A 19768-nucleotide genomic window follows, 5' to 3' on the forward strand; every position below is an offset into this window, starting at 1 on the left:
GCCCGCGGCAGCGGTTCCGCGGGGCGAAAGGGGACAAGGGCCGAGCGCAGCTTTGAGGACACTGTAGGCCAGCCAGAAGCCGCGTCGGGCGGCGCTCACCCTGACCTGTGGAGTTAGTGCTGAGCAGTGTCCCAGGGGCGCGGCCACATTGCGGTCATGCCTTAAACTTATGAGTAAGGAAAATAACGACCCGGGGTGACGCCCGGGTCCTCACTCTGAATGTGAGAGGAATTTTTGCGCGGGTACAGGTCGCCCCTGGGTGCCCCGCTTACTTCGCGGGATGCCCGGGTGCCGTGATCTGCCCGACCTCCGTGGCTCTCGTGCCAAGGACAGAACTGCCGCGACCGGGGCGTTCCCGGGGCGGTCCGCGGTGCTCCGGGGGGCCGGGAGGCGGGACAGCGCCAGTACCTCACGCGGGCGCAGCGCAAACAGATATTCGAAGTGGCCTAAAGTACAGAAATGCCTGAACCGGTGCTTTTCTCTTGTCGCTCTATTCGCTGAGGGGCCTTAAGGGTCTTCACGAGGCTTAAAAATAAACCACCAACCTTGCCTAATAAATACTTCATGTGTCTGCAGGAAGCAGTTCCTTTTCTGCTCTTCTGAGGGAGCAATTACACCGTTTAAAATCAAGCTAAGAGTGAAAGGGAAATGGTGCCTTGTGCAGCTCGGGCAGCGGTGAGCTCCCGGGGTCCTGCCCTGTCACAACTTGCACGACGGCGGCTCTGGGTCTCGCTGCGGGCCCTGGTGCTGCTGCCGGGCCTCCCTCAAAACGCCCTTTTGCAGCACGTCACAGCCACAGCTGCTCCAAAACGCAGCTTTGCTCCCGCCCGCAGCTCTGTCACGAGGTTCACTTGTGACCCCTTCTCCCGCCCGCTGTTCCCGTTCCGCCCTTTCCCCAGCACGGAATCCTGAGCTGCAGTAGCCGTGGGGCTGCAGCACCCATCGTGTTGCTGTGGAGCTGGCGACCTAAACACATTCCATGAGATCCAGGGGGAAGCTCCCGGACTTCAGCAGTGTGGGAGCTGCCAGGGAGGGCTGGGGACAAATGTAGAGGAGATCTTTGCAGCTGATTCGGCTGCTCACAGCCACACAGGCACAGGCCCCCACAGCCCTGATTGCCTCTCAGGAAGCCTTTGTGAGTCTGAAGCCAGCGGTGATGCCAGGTCCCTGCTTGGTTGTGCACTGGTGCTTGATCCAGCTCCAGGGTGGCACATGGCTGCGGTGCAAAAAGGAATGCAAAAAATACAGCCCTTTTTGTGCTGCCTTTCTGCAGCTGTTGAGGTACTTGATCAAACTGAGGCGATGGGCTGGGTAATGTGTGATATTTGCTTTGCTGTTGCAAAACCAGCAGGCAATGTTTGTTTGAGCAAATTCATTTGGCTTTAAGAGCAGCCCAAATGGTTCCAGACTTGGGCCACCTAGGCAGTATCCTGTTTCCAGCCTGAAAGGATCCCTGTGGAGGTGGCTTCCAGACACCCCACCAACCTTAGTGCTGTTTGTGAAGCCACAATTCCTTCAGGCAGTACCTCCACTCTCTGCTTCTTCTGCATCCTCCTGTTTGTTTTGCTTCCATCAGCCTAGTCCTTGCAACTGAAGCTGAAGAGTGCATGTGTAGCTGCCACCCACCCTCTCTTCCACCTGTAATCCCTGAGGTCCTCTTTTGTCCAGGTGAAGAATTCCAGGCCTGCTCAGACATTCCTACAGTGAAGCTCCCTTCCCTATGCAGGCTCCCACCTTCCCATGTTAAGTCTCTGTGGGAGACTGATTAGGGGGCATGACTCATGGTGTTGCAGGAAAGGAAGGGTTTAGACATCAAGATCTTCCTCTCTCTTCCTCTTTCTGACTCTTTTGCTCTTCCTGTTAGACACAAGCTGTAGCTCAATTTTTGTAGGTTCTTCATGGTTTCTTCTCTGAGCTGTGTATGAGAAGTCAAATATTTGTTCCAGGAAGGGCCTGGGCCCCTGCTTCCCTCCTTTTGGCTGTGAGAGGGGTAAATATGTAATCAGCAGCAAAGAGATCTCCCTGAATGTAGGGGTCTCTACAAAGGGCTCCTTGTCCCAGTGTGCTGGAAAACTTTCAGGCCTGCCCTTGTTTTCCAGAGGCAGATTCCCTATGTGTGTCTCCTGAATCTGCTGCGATCTCCGCAGCATGGAAGTCAGACCAGAGGAGACCATCTCACACCAATTTCCTGTAAAATATTATTGGAAAAGCAGAGCACCCCCAATGAAGGAAGGAATGATGAGGAGGACTCCATGGATATCAGAAAGATAAATAATTACTTTGTTATACTATATTATTCTATACTATATTACATTACATCTAAACTGAATCTGCCAAGCACTCAACTGCACTCATCTCATGACTCTCAGCCAACAGTCCCGACACACACCACACACACTTGGCCCTGACAGGCCAAGGAAACAAAACACCATCACTCTGGGTAAACAATCTCCATATTGCATTCTACTTTGGCACAAACACAGGCACAGCAAATGAGATAAGAATTGTCTTTCCTTTCTCTGAGGTTCAGAGAATGTGAAACCCAGAAATATTCTTGGGAAGAATTGTGCCTTGCTTTTTTCTGTGAAGAGAAATGTGGTAACAGCGGAGGAAGTACCTGGTTTGTAGTGAGAGGTTTAAAATCCTCTGATTTTAGCAGTTCTCTTTTTCAGGACTACTGAACCCTAGGCCTTTTAGCCTTCTCAAGACTTTTAAATCAGTCTTTGAAATATAAGGCCTTGCAAGATGAGTATTTTAGCCTAGCAAAAGTGATGTTAAGGAGAGAAAAATCAGAGGAGAGGACACACCTGAGGAGATGCAGAAGTGATAAGCTTCAGAGATAAAACTGATGCACAGCATAGGATCCAGACAGACTCAGGGAGCTACCAAAAAGATATAGGCTAAAAATTTTCTAAGCAGGTAACAAAGAGAGCATGGCAGCTTGCCATATGTGTAGTATTATACCTGTATAATCACATGGCATTTGGCTCAGGGTCATGCTGAAACTTCTACTTGCCTGTACTGGACAACTTACCTCTCATTTACCTTCTATGGCCTGGAAAAATGAAATATTATTGCACTGCACATCTGAGTCTGCAACACTTTAAAAAGCATGGAAAACCAACTATGGTAGTTCTTTCTTTTAGTGAAAATTGTAGGAAATATGGTACGTATGTAATTTTACTTCACCTGTTCTATAAAGGAACACCCCTGTATCCCAGCTCATGTTGTGAGTGACCTGCAATATGCTATGGGGATACTAAATTCCTGAGAGAAGCAGAGCAATTTGCTTGCAGTGAGCTGCACAGGAATTTGCCTTTCTTTCTGGGGGCCCATTGAGAAAATCCCAGGGAGTTTGTGCAGCCAAGGAAACTGATGGATTAGAAAGAAAAGCTGAAGAAAAGGACTTGGCAGGTGTTGAGTTATAAGTGGATCTTGGGTCTTCAAAGAGATAGGAGTAGTTGTTGGTTGTTGTGAAGTTGTTTATTGTATGAATACATCAGTACTGAAGGTGAAGAGTTTACCGTATTAAAGTGTGTGCTAAAAGCTTTCTGGTATAGAGTTTTGATGTTCTGAGTAGAAGCAGTAGAAGTAGTAGTAGTTAGTAGAAGCAATTAGCACCTTTTTTGTATCCCAATATAGGGGAAATTTATTCATAAATAATCTAATCAGCTAAAAACACTATTCTAAAATATTCTTTCTACACTTATTCAAGCTTAATTCTAATGTGTGAAAGTAGTGTTAGTTTTTGCACAACATCTACGCATATAGTTCTATCTGTTCTATTTAGGAATGTAAGCAATGTTCTGCTATGGTTTTGTTATGTCTGGAGCTAAGTTAGTTTTGTGAAAGGTAACACTACTGAACTTTAAACTAGGCTTTAGGGTTTTTTACTAGCTAATACAGATTCTTAAGGCACTTAAGATATATTTTCTCCTTACTTAAAACTAAAACTTACACTCCTACTTCATGTCTGTGTGGTTTAATATATTTTGGTTTCTCTAAAGGTTCCAATTCAATCCCTGTATTCCTTTCTCTCTCTCAGGGACTCAGAGAGGCTTCTATTCTATGCATTCTAACAGCAGGCACACAGCAGAATTGAAAGTCTTTTTTATTTGGTAATTCTCAAGTTGCTCATAGAATACCGTGTCACACCAAATCACATAAACATGCATTTGCCTCCTTGCATCCCCATTATGCCACAGAATACAACTCTTGGAGTTCTTCGGTCCAGAGCTGTGGCATATGTGTAGCTGAAGGACTTTGGGAGAGGTAAATTGTAAAGATGTGAGGAAGCAGAGGAGTGCCAACAGGCAGGCGGCCTTTGTGAGGAGAAAATTGGAATAGCTTCAGTTTTTAACACAGGTTTGTTAATTATTTATCCTAGGTGTCCCAACTTGCTAGCTCTGAAAAGTAGGCAATTCATGGGAGAAAGAAAAGCAGAGTACTACACAGAAGCTGTTTCATCTTCTTATGGCTAAGTAAGTAATTAGCCTGACTCTCAAGTCATTTTCCTTTGGTCCCAGACTACACCTTTCACAATAATTTCTTCCCCACGTTTCATTATGGGCCACAGAAGTGATACATTTTTCCAGTGCGCTGCATCTTTCTTGTCCACATGCTCTAAATGCCTTCTGTTCATCTTCCACTCAGCTTTAACTGGTGGATCCTGAAGAAGCAGCAAACAATAAATTTGGCAGCACTGCAGCAGGAACTGTGTTTCACTTTCAGTTCTTATGTGAATGCCAGCTTCCTGAAAATCAAATAAGAACAGTTTTCAAAGCTTTGTAATATTATGCTGATGTATTGTTATGTTGCCTCCCCGCTCTCATTCTGTGCAGCTGCTGCACAGGAACCAAGCGCTCAAGAACTTCACTGGTCAAAGCTGCTGGTGCTGTTTGAGTGGGACATGCAGGGGACCCAGGGTCACTTTAAAAGTTACTTTATTTACCAAGTCCTGACTTCTAGATTGTGCCAGTGTCCAGCCCCTGTCTCTATTTCCTCATAGAGAGATCTGCAAGGAGTTTGGTAAGACCAAGCTCTTGGAAAAACCCAGCAAAAGGAGGAAGCTCCTCTTCGGAAGTTCCATCTATGTGTGATATATATGTCATATCTTCCACCAAAAAAAGCTCACTAGAGACTTGGCCATGTGGATAGCAGGTGTCAGGGCTCTGCACATCAACAGCCTCTGCACACTTTCCTCTGCCTTCCCAGGGGTTTGGCTGCTTGTGTTCAAGGTCGGCTCAGATTTAGCACGACCATATGACCTTGTATTCAACTCCTGCAATAACAGCCAAGCTGGCAGAAAGGGTGGTGTGAGAAAGAGTTATGAGAAGCCTCATCTTCACCCACAGACTGGCCACCAATTGACCCAGGAGCTGAGTGGTGGCTGGGTGCTTGACTGAGCTGTGGTGTTGGGATGCCTGTGCCCTGTCTTGCTGGTCCTGACCCACAGACCAACTTCACAGCTTGGTCTTGACCTGGCTGGTCACTGTGAGCTTGCCCAGTGGTCCCTGGTTTGTGGCTGACCCTGATCACCACCACTGGCCCTTTGCTCTTTGCTCCTTGCTTGGGTCCAGTAGGGCTGTGCCTTTGTTGGTAGGGCCATGACCCTGCCTGTCCTGCTGTACTCCCCTTACAAGGTTACGTGTACTTGAGAATATTTTGGGAGTATATGGGCTGGAAGGACCTGGCCTCAAGTGGAAAACAACCTCATGCAGAAGGGAGACCTCTCATGTTTTAAATAACAAGCTGCACAGACAATTGAACCATTGCCCCGGTTCCTGGGCTGTATCTTTACTCACTTGAACAATCTGGTTGTAAACCGCTGAGTTTTGGTGATAGTGTTGCCTGAACAGCTTCATTACGTCTTGCATCATCACCTACAGAACAATCATAGCACAAAGCAGGCTGTTACCATGTGGTAAGGCAAACACTGGGAATTTTTGTTTCTCATATGGGGTCAATCAGTAATGGGGAAGTCACTCATTTCAGGCTTTGGAGGAAGGTCCCATAAAAGCAACACAGGGCTGGAAAATGCTTTCTGTGCTCATATATGTGTTTAATCCAGCCGGACAATTCAGATATGCAGTGTATGGCTGTTTATCATGGGACACAGAATAATTTAATTTTGGAAGGCTCCCACAAGGATCCTCAAGTCCAGCTCCCTGCTTCTCCATGGAATAGCTTAACTCTTGGAGAGAAAGACCTGTTTTTTATCCAGTGCTGCTCTCATACCTAGCATTGCTAGAGCTTGGCACCAGACCTCTCAGCTCAGAAGTTATCCCCAGTGTCACTGCTGACATATTTTGAACAGTGTCCTTAGCAGAAACAAACTTCTAAATGAAATGGCAGGTGCCAATGGCCCTTTTACAGGCCATAAAAGGCCCTTTTACAGGCCTTTTACAGAAACATAAAATATCTTGGTAAAAGGTATTTTACCTTATTCGAAGGTGGAATGTAAAGAACTTTAAGTATGTCCTCTCTTCGCTGTTGTGTATCTTTTTCACAGGCATCAAACACCTTCTGCAGTGCAAAAACAACTGATTACAGCATCAGTCACAGTGAAACCACAGGTGTAGTGTGCAAAGCTGAGAAAACATCTGGATTAGAGTAAATTGTAGGGCTGCTAATCGATTGAAACATGTCTTCAATAGCTGTAAAACAAACTGTTTCATCAAGCTGCTTGCATATTGGAGCCCATTCTTCAGCATCTGTGGGGCCTTATCATCATAGTCAATGCTAACAATGGCCTCAGCTCAGTTTTGTCCTTTAAGGTAATACCACTTTGGTGTTTTCCTTTAGATGTCTCCAGCAGCATCACAGCCGTGAGTCAGACATCAAAATGAGGTCTCCCAGCTATCAGTTCAAGCACTAACATAAGGAAAGTGGATTGTTTTGCCCCTTGTGCTTAACAACTGTGAGAGATGGGACTAGTATTTGAGTGTGCCCTTCTGAAAGGCAGGAGGAAGAAGGTCACTGTCTCTTTGATCTCTGCAGCATTCCACAGGCCCTGCTGGGCTGGAAAATCAGAGACCCAAACTTAGGCCCAAACCCCATCTAGTACAGAAATACAAATACTCAAAGGCTGCTATATGGCTACACCATAATTGATGTGGTAAGGGTCAGATGGAGAAAATGGACTTGAACAAACCCTGATGGCGTCACTGCCTTCTTCATAGGTCCAGCGGTGGGGCATGGAGCTCCTGACTTTCTCCCATTCCTGCAGCCGGAGCATCTCGTATCTCTCCAGCACAGCAGACAAACGTGAGGGGTCATTGATGTCCTCAGAGTGCTGGTGCGTGGCCATCACTTTAGCCAACAGCTCTTGGATTCTAGGTCAAGGAGGATATTAAAAACATATCTAAGTCAAGGTGAAATAATGAGCAAATGTAAATATTTTACTTATGAAACTGTTTAATGAATCCCATGTTTTCTACAATGCACTTCTCATTTATATTATATAGCTGGCAAGCAGCTTTTTTTTGTGGAAAATAGTGCTTTCTCAGCTCAGTTTTGCATGATCATAGTAGAATCTGAACAGAGTGGCATCTTGATGATGTCATTGTAGATTGGGTTCTTTTACTCTTTATTTAACTAGTTATCCCAAGAATGTCTTCTTCCCTTTGCAGAACAACGCAAGCCATCTCCCAGAAGTCAGTTCCAAAGAGATGCTGGCAGGTTGAAAGTCTGGAGAGAAGATGTCTGGGGTGTCTGGTCAGAAATGGAGTCTCCAAGGTCTGGAGGAAGCAAGAAGTATGTGGCTTTTCAGTGTAGAAACACACACTGTGTCTGAAATATGAATAAATGTCTTACCTTTTCTCTAGCTTTTTGGTCTTCTCTTTCAGCATCTCATTTTCCTCTTTCTCCTTATGCAGTATTTGGATTACCCTTTCAGGAAGTGCTCTGAAACAGATTTGGGAGATCTCTTTATTTGTACTTGGACACTGCACAACAGTGGAAATGCCTCTATTGAATAATCTGAGTTGAAGGAAAAAAGCTCTGAGGTGGGAAAGTGCAAGAGCATCCAGGAAAACTCCAGGGGAGCTGAACACCTCCCCTAAAACCTCCCACCCAGAATTTATGCTCAAATCAAGTGGGAAGCTATTTCCATCAGAAGAAATAGAGGTGTGGTTGTGAGGATTATAATGATTTTCCCCTCTTACACTGATTATTAATGTAAAGAATCACATTACCTGTTGTGACTGTCCAGAAGGTGATACAGAGTATAAACAGTGTCAGACAAATTTCTGTTCTCATTGTCCATCCGTCCACAAGGGAAAGAAAGAAACAATAAACCACATTGCAATCAGTGGGCAAGCATGCAATAAAACCTTAAAAAATGCACAAGCTAAACTTCCTCCCTCCAATTTCTGATCAGCCCATAGGGAAAAGAAATTTAGAGACCAAAACTTGTCAAGGCTGTTCTTTGCCAGGTGCATGGTATGTGACTCTGTGAGTCAATACCAACAGTTCAAATGAAATACCCAAAGTGTAAGATCTGCACATTACAGGGTGCAAATCCAACAGCTTCTGTAAATTGGCTCTGGGTTCCCAGTATAGCCTGGGCAAAATTTGTTGCTAATGCAGAGCGCTCCCTGTGTCTGGCTCATTTTCTGTCCCACCCGCCCTAGTGTGCACCAGCTACAGCTCATTGTCAGAGGCCACACTAAACAGTGTCATTTTTGGTCACTGGACTCTCACATTATTTTGTTGTCCATCTTTTTCATAATTTCAAATATTTCCTTCGTGTTCTTGTTGTCCATCTTGTTCATCATTTCGAACATTTCCTTTGTTTTATTATTGTCCATCTCTTTTATAATTTCAAACATTTCCTTTGTTTTTTGATTGTTCATCTCTTTTATCATTTCGAGCACTTCCTTCATTTTTTTATTGTCCATCTCTTTTATAATTTCAAACATTTCCTTTGTTTTTTTGTTCATCTCTTTCATCATTTCAAACATTTCCTTCATGTTAGAAGTCTGGTCTCCATAGGCTGATGGGTGCTGTGAGGTGTCAGATATATGTCTGAGGAAAAAAAGAAAAGAGAATTCTTATAATGAAGTGGGGTAAGAACACATCCTCAAAAAAAGTACTTTATAATTGCCAGTCCTGTGAGCAGAGGCTTCATGGCTACATCCATGCCAGCAAAAGGATCAGAGGCAGGACAAAGGGCACACGGGTGCAGATGTGGCACAAGTGAGTTAGCACTCTCCCAGATAATGCCTGATACAGCTCCGAGGACTCCACAGGCTGTCTATCTTCGCCAAGCCTAAACTATTGTAACTTTTTCAACTTCCAGACTTTGCAGCTGCAGCTAGCTCTAAGTTTTCTGTTCTTCCTGTTTCTAAGGCCCGCTTTTAAAGCTTTCTAGAAATCTTCTTATTTTTACTATTTCCCACACCAGGGTATGACTAATCATTCGGTCTGGATAAAGTGGGCAAGATACCAGGACAGTTCCTGAAATACAAACTCAACCCAGACCTGCAGAGAGTGGGGGAACAGCAAATGCAGGCGACTGTTCTGCTAAAACCAACTTTGCAATGGATGTTTTTGTTTAACAGAGGAGTACAAAGCTCTGTGTTCTCAAGGTAATTTTTTATTTCTACAACTGCTGTGTCCTGTTTCCTCATGAGGATCCCAAATATCAACTATTATTAGAGAAACAGTCCCAGATTAAGGTGCTCCTGCAGCCTGGGTCCAGGTGGGACAGAGAGCAGGTTCATCCCCACAAACCAAATGCCAGAGCAAACCTTAGCATGAGGTTTTACCTTTGGTTTATGCCAAAAGAAACTGCTGGCACTCTCAGCATTACTCCTTCCCACTGAAGCACATTTTGGTTTTGTTTACTTGGATTGATTCCTTTCCAGTTAAATCACTTCACTTTCAGTCTTTCATTGAAGACACAACCTTTTTCTTTAAGCTAAACAATCCAGTAAAAAATTTACATTTTAGTCCACCTTTCCCTGCAAAATTGATGAGCTCAGAGTCAGAGCCATGAAATCCCAGATCGTGTCACACTCTTTATACTGATATTTCTAGTTTCTTTTCCTCTTGCACCAATTTAAGATCTGCCTCCCACTTTCGAGTTGAACTTGCGCAGAATTTGGGGACAGTAACCATTTCTGTGATGGCTAGAAAAGTTAGGAAGTAGAAAACGAGCTCTTACTGAATATTTTACAGTCAGAAAATGTTTGCAATTCAGCAACCCTCATGCAACCCTCCAAGAAACTTTGTAGAAATACTCAGACCTAGGAAGATTAAATAAGATTATCCAGAGATATCCCCTTGTGTAACCTACCTGCTGCCTTCTGCAGTTGTCTTTCTGGGATCAGTATCCTCACATTGTCTTTCCAATACCTCTCTTCCTCTGTTGCCAGAAACTTTGTATGCATGCCATGATTCTGTTCCTCTGGAGCCAGAAATGTTGGATGTACACCACACTCCTCTGCTGGAGCCAGAACCACTGGGTGTAGGCCACACATCTTCTTTGCTGGAGCCAGAAATATCAGGTGTATCCGGCACTTCTGCTTTTCTGTGACCAAAAACATTGGTCATAACCCACATTTTTTTTTTGCTGGAGCCAGAAACTTTTTGTCTGTTCATGCAGAAGCAAAAAATGTTTGTTGAAATGTGTGGGCAGTGCTGAGGACTGTTGATGCTGCTGGGAGTGCAGAAAGCTCCTGATAAGACAGTTCCCTAACAAAGGCACTTTGCTGCTACAAAAAGTCCTGCGTCTCTACAGGAAAACGTACAATTTACAGGATGTCTAGAGTCACATCTGTATCCAGCCAATAAAATCAGGGGGGATTGCCCTTCTCTCTGCAATATCAGACCTTTCAGTTTCGTTTCAGTCCTGTCCCCGTTCACGCCTCTCTGCTCCCAGAGCTGCACGTGTCTGCACTGCAGTGGCCATGGCCAGCCAGTCAGTCTTTGTCGTTGCTATAGATTTTGGCACATCCTACAGCGGGTACTGTTTTTCTCTTGCTTCAGGTACAGACCAAATCCGCCAGGTTTACTGGGGAGCAGAGCACGGGTTAAAGACCCCAAAGATGCCTACAAGCATCTTGTTCAACCAGAAGCAGGAGTTCAAATATTTTGGTTATGATGCTGTGATGAAGTACAAGAGCCTGCCCTCCAGCCAAGCTGACAGCTGGTACTTCTTCCAGAACTTCAAGATGCAGCTGTACAACACGGTAGGTGGAAGAGTTACTACTAATGGGGGTTGGGGGTGTTAATTTATTTGAGGAATGGGGGTTGGAGAATCCATGAAGAGGGCTGAGTAAGTCTGGTTGATGAGAATGAACGCAAGCCAGAAAGTATTTTGATGAATAAAAGAAGAATTTTTTTTAATTGCCAAAAGCTTCCCAGGCCCTTCCTTTATGATGTTTTTTGTCTAAAGACAATAAAACGTGACTGCATACATGGGTGAAGGCAAATATCTGTTCCTAATGAAAAGCTGTCCTGTACCCAAGCTTGACAGAGAAACTGGTCTCCCTCTGGGACTCCCTACCTTAGTCCTCAACAAGAAACAGGGATCGTGAAATTTCCTGTAATTCAAAGGAGATGGGCAGTCTGGGGATTACCAAAAATCTCATCACATGTTATACAGCTCCCCCTAGCTTCTCTCTCCCTCCCTTGAAGTGTTATGCTGAAGCTAATGTAAGGGTGTCTAGCTGTTCTTGAAGCCTACAGTGGGTTTATCAAATTTCTCTCTGAAGGCTCTGTGTTGGTTTAGAATAATTCACAGCTTTATCTGTGTTTGCTTGTTCAGCCAAACACCAGACTATCCTAGGGCTCCTGGGTCCCACAGGGCCTCTCAAGCATAGAATAGGCCAGAGCACAAGGCCAGTCCCAGCAAAAGCCTCAGGTCCTCTCTTTGGTAGATGGGAGGCCTCTTTGAAGATTTTCCTCCCAGGACAGCTGGGAATGATGTGGTCTGTCACAAGGTCACCTTTGGAGTGGTTGGTTCTCTTTCACTTTCAGCAGGGGCTGGAGAGAGGTTTTAGTTCAGAACGATTTCTCTGCATCTGAGGAGCAAATGGTGAAGAAAAATTTCATTACAGAATCACTCCCCGCTGGCTCTTCAGGAATCTATAGGATCTACAGGATCTTTACAAAATTTGGCCTAGGAGAAACAGCTGAATTATCAACCACATTGACATTTTGCCTTCTGAATCACAGGTGTGGTGGGTAAGCAGTTTGGTAGCTGACCTGTGCCACTTAGACCCAGCCACAGTAGTGAAGCCAGTGCTGGGAGTTTGGTTTGGAGACAGGGTGTGTGGGTGCCTTAAGTAGTGCAGTGTTGGTGTGAAGGGGACAGGTCTCATACCGACACTGCACCATATGACCCTGGGCCTTTATTTTCGTAGAATGTCACAGCTGGCATGAAGCTGAAAGCCACCAATGGAAAGTTCCTTCCTGCCTTGACGGTCTTTTCTGAAAGCCTGCGCTTCATGAAGGACCATGCCTTGAACACCATCAAGGAGGCCTCTTTCCAAACTGTCTACGACCAAGAGGACATCACCTGGGTCATTACTGTCCCAGCCATATGGAGCGCTGCTGCCAAGCAGTTTATGCGCCTGGCAGCAAAAGAGGTAAAAGCAGGGGTTACCCCATTTCCTCAAATTACCTTTGGAGGTTTCTTTGTCCAGTTGAACCATAGGAACTCATCAATATGTAAGCAACCTGTATTTCAAATTTCAGCCCATTGGGCAGAGAAATCTTCCACATTGAGGGTGGTGAGGGAGAGGATGTCCCCAAATGGCAGTACTGCCCTCTCTCCCCACCGCCGGGTAGAAATGAGCCCCACAGAGCTCAGCAGTGCAAGAACCACCACCCTTGCATGAGCTGCTAGGGTGAGAACAGACTCCCTAGCAAGTGGTGTTCATGCAGCAGTAATCTCACCCCCTTTCCTTGACCTGACTCCTCTCTTTTGTGATTTTAGGCAGGAATTATCTCTGACATGCTCTCTAGAAACCTGATCATTGCCTTGGAGCCAGAAGCTGCATCACTGTGGTGCAAGCAGCTTCCACATGAAGGGTTTATGGCAGACAGCAGTGACAAGGAGAAGTTTGAAGACTCTCCTGGGATCCAGTATATTGTTGTTGACTGTGGAGGTAAAATTTTCCCTGTTCAACAGGTACCATCTTCGCTGGGTGTGGTGCATGGCTATTTCACGATAGTGAAGGTCCCAGAGCTTGGACTCCACTGCTGTGCTTGTCATGGATTTTTAAATGTTATTTCTCACCTAATGAGATCCTGTGGGTGGGCAGAAAAATAGGAGGGAAGAACAGGGTTGTATCTCACACTGCAGTGCTCTTCAGGCCAGACAGTCACAACACGAGGCCCTGCCCTTGCAGCAGATCAGCCGGCACGGTGTCCCAGCATCAGCCACCGGCTCTTGTGTAGCCTGAGCTCACAGCCTCCTCTCCAGAAGCAACTGTAGTTAGTGCCCGGTGAAGTGGCCAAAGAGAAGAGCTAGCAGGCACTGGAGAGTAAATCATTAAGAATATTTGATGAAGCACTTTGCAGTAATTTCTCTAGATTCCTGAGGTTTTTTGGAGTGATGTGAATTTTCTGCCAAGAGCAGTCCAGTGGTTGCGAACAAATACCGAAAAGGCATCAAGAGGACCACAAGTTCCTGAGAGTCTTCTCACCACTGTTCAGGAGTCAACCACCTATGTGAGGAGGCCAGGCCCGCTTTGTGATCGAACAGGAGATTGAGCAAGCTGGAGCATCCAGCTCTTATCAGAAATAACTGTAGGAGCCTCATGAGACCAGGCTTTTAAACAAAAGTGCAGAAATTTAAGAAATCTAGAGAAGTACAGGCAATAGCAGAAGAGGGAGGATGAGGAAAGAAAGCAGGAGAAAAGCACATCTGTGAATTGGGAATTCAGAAGATAAGACGGAATTCCCTGGAAACTCGTGCACTTTAAAGCAAACAGCACAATTAATTTGAGTCTCTGTCTCTGTGTGTGTGTTTGCACGTGTAGGTGGCACCATAGACATCACAGTACACGAGATCCAAGAAAACCATTACCTAAAGGAGCTACATAAGGCAAGTGGAGGTGGATGGGGAGGCAACAGAGTGGATGAAAACTTCACCAATTTCCTCAAGGAAATATTCAGTGATGGCATATGGGATGAATATGTGAAGAAGCACCCTACTGAATTACAAAGTATGATGTACAACTTCAGCTTACAGAAATGCTCTGCTAGCAGGGAGGCGGTCTACATACGCTGCTACTACAACCTGACCAGAGTGGCAGAGTCCAAGAAGAACATCTCCCAGTTCTTTGAAAATACAGCAGGAGCTGTGTGGTGTGATGGGACAATAATGATTACCTATGAGAAAATGAAGAGCTTGTTTGACTACAGTATCAACAATATAATTTTTGCTTTGAGGGAAATTCTTTGCAAACCTGGGATGGACAAAGTCCAGTACATTTTACTTGTGGGAGGCTTTGCATGCAGCATCATCCTGCGAGATGCAGTCAGGCAGGCCTTTAGCAGCAAGTATCATATCCTTTGTCCCATGGAGGCCCAGGCAGCCATTGCAAAAGGAGCTGTTTTATTTGGAGTTAATCCACACATCATTACCTCAAGAATCAGCTGTAGGACATATGGCTTAAGAGTAGCTGAGGAATTTGATGGTGCTATCCATGATGCCCGTAAACGGAGGGTCTCGAAAGCCGGTGACTTTATTTATTGCATAGATCTCTTCCAGAAACTGGTGGAAATTGGGGAGTCAGTGAATATACACGAAGCTGCCCACTATGATTTCTTTCCAATAGAACCAGATCAAACAAAGGTAACCTTTGCTTTCTATTGTACAAAAAACCAGAATGCTCAGTATGTGGATGAGGAAGGGATGGAACTGCTTGGCTCCTGTGTAGTGCCATCACCAGCCACATGGCTGGGGTTAAAGCGCAGGCTGAAAATTGAGATTCAGTTTGGGCTCACTGAATTTAAAGCCACATGTACTGATGTTACTTCCCAAGAAAGTCGGACAGTTATAATGGATTTTTTATCTTATAATTACTCATCATGTTGAACAGATCTTAGATGCCTTTTCCAACCATTATGATTCTAACAATTCTATGACTTTTACCATAGAGGAGACAATTGGACCTGTAAGTCCATCATTCAACTTTCTTTTTACGCAGGAAAACTACTAGTCTGATTCTCTGGTTCCTTCCATTCCTCACCAACCACCCTTTCAGTCCAACACCTCGTTTTCTCTTGTATCTGACAGCAGATTTTCCTGCTGCTTTATCTCATGCCCTTTTAGCTTGCATCTCTGAACACAATAGTCCATACCACCAAAAAAGTCATCTGTGACCTACCTGCGTTTGATGGAGAGCCTCTGGACTGGTGTCTAACTTCCACATAAAGCAGCCCATAGCTGTTTATTTTAACCTGATGCCTTCTTGCAGCTACATCTTCTCTTTCTCTGACATCAGGTCACTTTATCTGGAGTCCAGGTTTAATTCTGCTGGGGGTGATATTTAGTGGATTTCTGTTTTCTTCAGAATATTATTTATGTAAACTCTATGTAATTAAAGCTCCAGTGTCCCAGACAAGGGAGTTGAGTGAACCTGTCTAGGGGCTTGTGTCCAAAACCTGTGGGAGTCTTTTTCCATTAAGTGATTGGGTGGTTCAATCTCATCAGTTGGGCCAGTTGTAAGATTACAGATATGAATAGTGCATATCCTGCTGCCTGATGCCTCTGTCCAGCCCTGGTACTCTGTATCTCTGATTTGGGCATGATATTTTCTATATCTGTAAAAGTTGATCTCTTTCCTCCTGCCTGCAGCACCTGTGCAAAAGTTGAGCAGTGTGAAGGCTTCATGAGCCTAAATTTGTCCACAAAAGGATGCAGTCCTGCAGTGTGCTGTGTCTGGCTGAGGTGCAGTGAACTTTCTTCACAGCAGCCCTTATGTTGGTGTGTGGTTTGGGTCCAGAATGATGCTGATAGCACACTGATGGTTCAGGGTGGGCTGGGGTTTGTGGAGTTGGCTTTCTTCCCCTTTACCAAGGATGTAAAGTTTCTCTGCTGAACACCAGCCTCCACCAATGCAAATTCTTGGTTAGCTGGATACAGTGCAAGAAAACTCAGCCCTGTCATCCTTATTAGTTGAAAGATCATGTTAAAGTCACTGCTGGCCATGTATTGAATGTTGTTAATCATGAGAGCAGCATTCAGAGGACTAACCTGCATATATGCTATGCCCTATGATATATAAAAGTGAAATGATTTTAAAATTTTACCTTTCACATTTAAAATGTTATGCATGCAATAAAAATATTCATAGCAGACACCTGTGTGCATTTCTGCCATGTCAGGTGGTACCACTCATAACACTTCATAAGGGCTATTCTAGGGGCTAGGTCCCAAGAAGCTGAGTAATCCTGCTTTTTGTTAGTCTTTGCATTTGGTATTTTCACCAGTGGAAAGCCCACCATAGCTCCACCTGAGCTCACCAAGGCCCTGGAATGGGAAGAGAAGTACAGTCTGGGACAGTGGCGGGGGGAAAGGCTTTCCCATCCATGTGCTAGGTGGGCTTTGGATTCAGCCATGGACACCAACAGTTGTGACTGCAGCTCCTAGTTTTGCTTGTTTTGATGAGTTGATTATGTTGGTAACCTCAGACACTGAGCATGAGCAGATGCAGGTGTTTGTCCTTTCTGTGAAAGCAGCACTGAGTATCAGGGCCTTGGGCTAAGCATCCCTGAAACCTGGCACTGTGGGGGGCTCCATCCTCAGCCTGACACCACCATGGGAGTTGGGAAAATAAGAGTTACAGCTGCTGAGCCCCTGGCAGCCATCCTCTGAAACAGGAGTGTCTGCTGAGCTGGGGATCAGCCCCGCTGAACAACAAATAGGGTGTTTATGCTAAAAATCACAGAATCACAGGTGCCCAAGTTTCAAGGATAAGAAAAGACACTGAGGTTTGCAGTGCCTCTAACCAGGACATCAGTGAGCTCTAGAGTTGTGATGGCTGCCGGATCCTAAATAGCTGGGTGAGTAGAAGGTGCCGCCCATTTCCGTGGCTGGATCTTGCCAGCTGCCTTTGCCTAAAGCACGTGATTTCTTGGAAACAGAGAAAGCAGTCCCGACTCTGCAGTACTGACACCGCTTCTGGCAGCGGAGTGAGAGGCGCATCCTCTTCTTCCCCTGCTGGGGACAGAGAGAGGAACAGCTTTGTCACAGCCCAAACACCATGGCTGTCCTTTCTGCTCCAGATTTCCCAGCGCCATCTGGCTCACCCTGCTTGCTTGATGTCAGAGGAAATTAAAGATTCACAAAACGTTCACAGTAACTATAAGTTAGCCTTGAAACCATGACGGTGGGGTGCTGGAGCAATGGAACCATGAAGAGACCCTAGGAACAGAATGCTCTAAATCCTTATGTCCTTGACAAGTAATGGTTCAAATAGATTCAAGCAGAAGCTGCAACAGAGGTTTAACAAAATAAAATTAAATTATAACTTAGCAACAGGTGATAGAATGTAAAGACAACCTCAAGTTACCTTAGATAATTATAATGGTAAAGAACACATCCCCAGGGGAATTTGTGTGTGGAAATGATAGGATAATGAACTGGACTGAGATCAGCACATGCACATCAACAATTTTGTTACGCAAGCATGGGTGACCAATCTTCTGTTTCTATATGAATTGGTTTTGGCTACCTTTTTGTAAAAAGGATTCTGCTTGTTTTCCAAAAGGTTGTAAAAGGCCTGGCCTGGCCTGGCACCCTGTTCTTCAGATTTGTAATAAAATCATGTCTCGACTCAATGTGTTGATTTGGTCTTGCACACAAGGATTCCTTTCTCTAGGGATAACATCCAGAGGACCTTCACCCCTGTTAGAAAATATGTCTCTTCATGCAATAGAAATTATACTTGAGAGGATTCACTTCCTTTGGCATAATAAACAAAACAAACCATAGGAGAGGAAAAAGAAATAAACCAAGCACTCATCCTTTTGCTCACATGTGGGGAGGTATCAGCAATGACTTCATGATTAAACAGCACATTTTCCATAGCTTTTCCATTTCCAGGCCAAAATAAATGGGTTTCTGAAGCTTTTTTGTTTCAATTGCTAGAGATTGCTGAGATGTTGCATAAATGTATATAGCCCTGTTAGAGATGTCAAAACTTTATGAGGGATTATTGTGTTCATCTTACAAGGACTTGGCAAATCATGCAAGGGGAAAATAGAAGACAATTTTCCAAAACAGTAAAAGTAACACCAGAGGATGGAAGAATAGAAAAGCATGTCACAGAGAGAGCATGGTGACGTGCTTGAGGGAAGATGTCATTGCTTTGTCTGGTCAGGGATTGCCCTGTGCTGCTGACACCTGGCTTGGTCACAGACAAAATTGTCACACTGGCCCCAGAACCGGGCCCACCAAGTAAGATTAGTGTGCCTCCATGGAAATGTGTTTAAGAAAGGGCAGGGAACACTGAAAAGGGAGAGACAAGTTCAGGACAGGTACAGTATCCAACAGGACAATGACCAGTGGAAGAGCCCGTGCTGGAGCAGTTGAGTAGGACACAAGGAACAGCAAGAGCAAGGGACCCCCACACACCAGCCCCAGCTCCTGCACCAGCCATGGTCTCACCAAAAGGTCGGGTTGTAACCTGCAGCATGGGGTGGGGAAACAGGACAGGGGGAAGTGAGGCATCTAAGTGTTGGTTGGCTGTTTTTGTTACTTGGCAATAAAGCAATTGGATTGAAATTTCTCAACTCAAAATAGGTATTTTTTGGCCCATGACAGGATGTCTGACTATATATCAAGGGATGGAGCATGTTCATACTGCAGTGTCCCAGAGGAGAATGGGGGAGAGCAGAGGAGAAGTCTACTAGGGAATCACAGAATGTTTTGGAATCACAGTATGTTTTGGATTCGAAGGGACTTTAAAGATCATCCAGTTCCAACCCCCCTGCCATGGGCAGGGACACCTTCCATTAGACCAAGTAGCTCAAAGTCCCTTCTAGCCTGGCCTTGAACTCTTCCAGGGATGGGGCACCCACAGATGCTTTGCAGCTTTCTACCAGAGTGCTCTTTGTTTGCTGTATGGTAAAAAGGGAGAGGGAGGCAAGAGGGGACAGATTTCAGTGAGGTCATTTGAGACCTCCCTCAGCAGCAGTGGGACACAACCTCACCAAGACCAGTCAGTCTCTGTGAGTTTGCATCCAGCACTTTCCTTCTGCCCTGGGGTATCAGGCTGGTTTTTCTTGACGTGCTGCATATTTTCCCCTCACACCTGTTCCTTCCCTCCTCTAAACCATCCCAAACAATATGAAGTTTTGTCTGCCCTCAGCATCCAGCAGCAGTTTCTCAAGCCCCTTAGCCCTTATTTTGTGTGCATGCCCTGGACTTAACCAGAACATTCCTGCCAGAGGTTAAGCCCAGGCATTGCATGGATAATCTGTGAAAACTTTTTGCCTCCAGTTCCAAGTGACCGTGACTGTAACAAGTCCAGAGATGCTGTCTGCAGCTCCACTCTGGCCCTTCTTCCGCCCCTTCTCTGTCTCCCAGGCAGTCAGAGCTCAGAGACAGGACAGAGATCCCGGCTGCCAGCCAAGAGGGTTAGGAAAGTGAAATGCTTCTGCTCCTGGCCTGGCTGTGCTGCACCCTTTACCTCCAGTGCTAAAAGGAAGTGGCTTTGCAGGGCACTATGGCCATGGATGCTGTGCCACGCTGCCATCACCATCCCTGCAATGCTGTCATTTTGGGCCAGTGAAGCCTCCCACC

General features: G+C 45.4%; 1 protein-coding gene and 1 non-coding gene across 2 annotated transcripts; both read left to right on the forward strand.

The window, feature by feature from the left end:
* Positions 1-156: 156 nt before the first annotated feature.
* LOC115947969 lies at positions 157-305 on the forward strand. The gene has a single exon (XR_004081825.1). It is a non-coding gene; the product is annotated as a U12 minor spliceosomal RNA (small nuclear RNA).
* Positions 306-10913: 10608 nt separating this feature from the next.
* LOC102041907 (heat shock 70 kDa protein 12A-like) lies at positions 10914-15055 on the forward strand. Its single transcript, XM_005421886.2, has 4 exons — positions 10914-11195; positions 12372-12596; positions 12947-13118; positions 13995-15055. Exons 1-4 carry the CDS (start codon positions 10914-10916, stop codon positions 15053-15055), a joined length of 1740 nt encoding a protein of 579 aa, XP_005421943.1.
* The last annotated feature ends 4713 nt before the right edge of the window (positions 15056-19768 follow it).

Source organism: Geospiza fortis, unplaced genomic scaffold (genome assembly GCF_000277835.1).
Source record: "Geospiza fortis unplaced genomic scaffold, GeoFor_1.0 scaffold173, whole genome shotgun sequence".
In the NCBI taxonomy this organism is placed as follows: domain Eukaryota; kingdom Metazoa; phylum Chordata; class Aves; order Passeriformes; family Thraupidae; genus Geospiza; species Geospiza fortis.

Coding starts and splice junctions, on each gene's coding strand:
- LOC102041907 (XM_005421886.2), top strand. CDS start 10,914: ATGGCCAGCCAGTCAGTCTTTGTCGTTGCTATAGATTTTGGCACATCC. Junction 12,597..12,946: donor TGCGCCTGGCAGCAAAAGAG/GTAAAAGCAGGG, acceptor TTGTGATTTTAG/GCAGGAATTATCTCTGACAT. Junction 13,119..13,994: donor TATTGTTGTTGACTGTGGAG/GTAAAATTTTCC, acceptor TTGCACGTGTAG/GTGGCACCATAGACATCACA.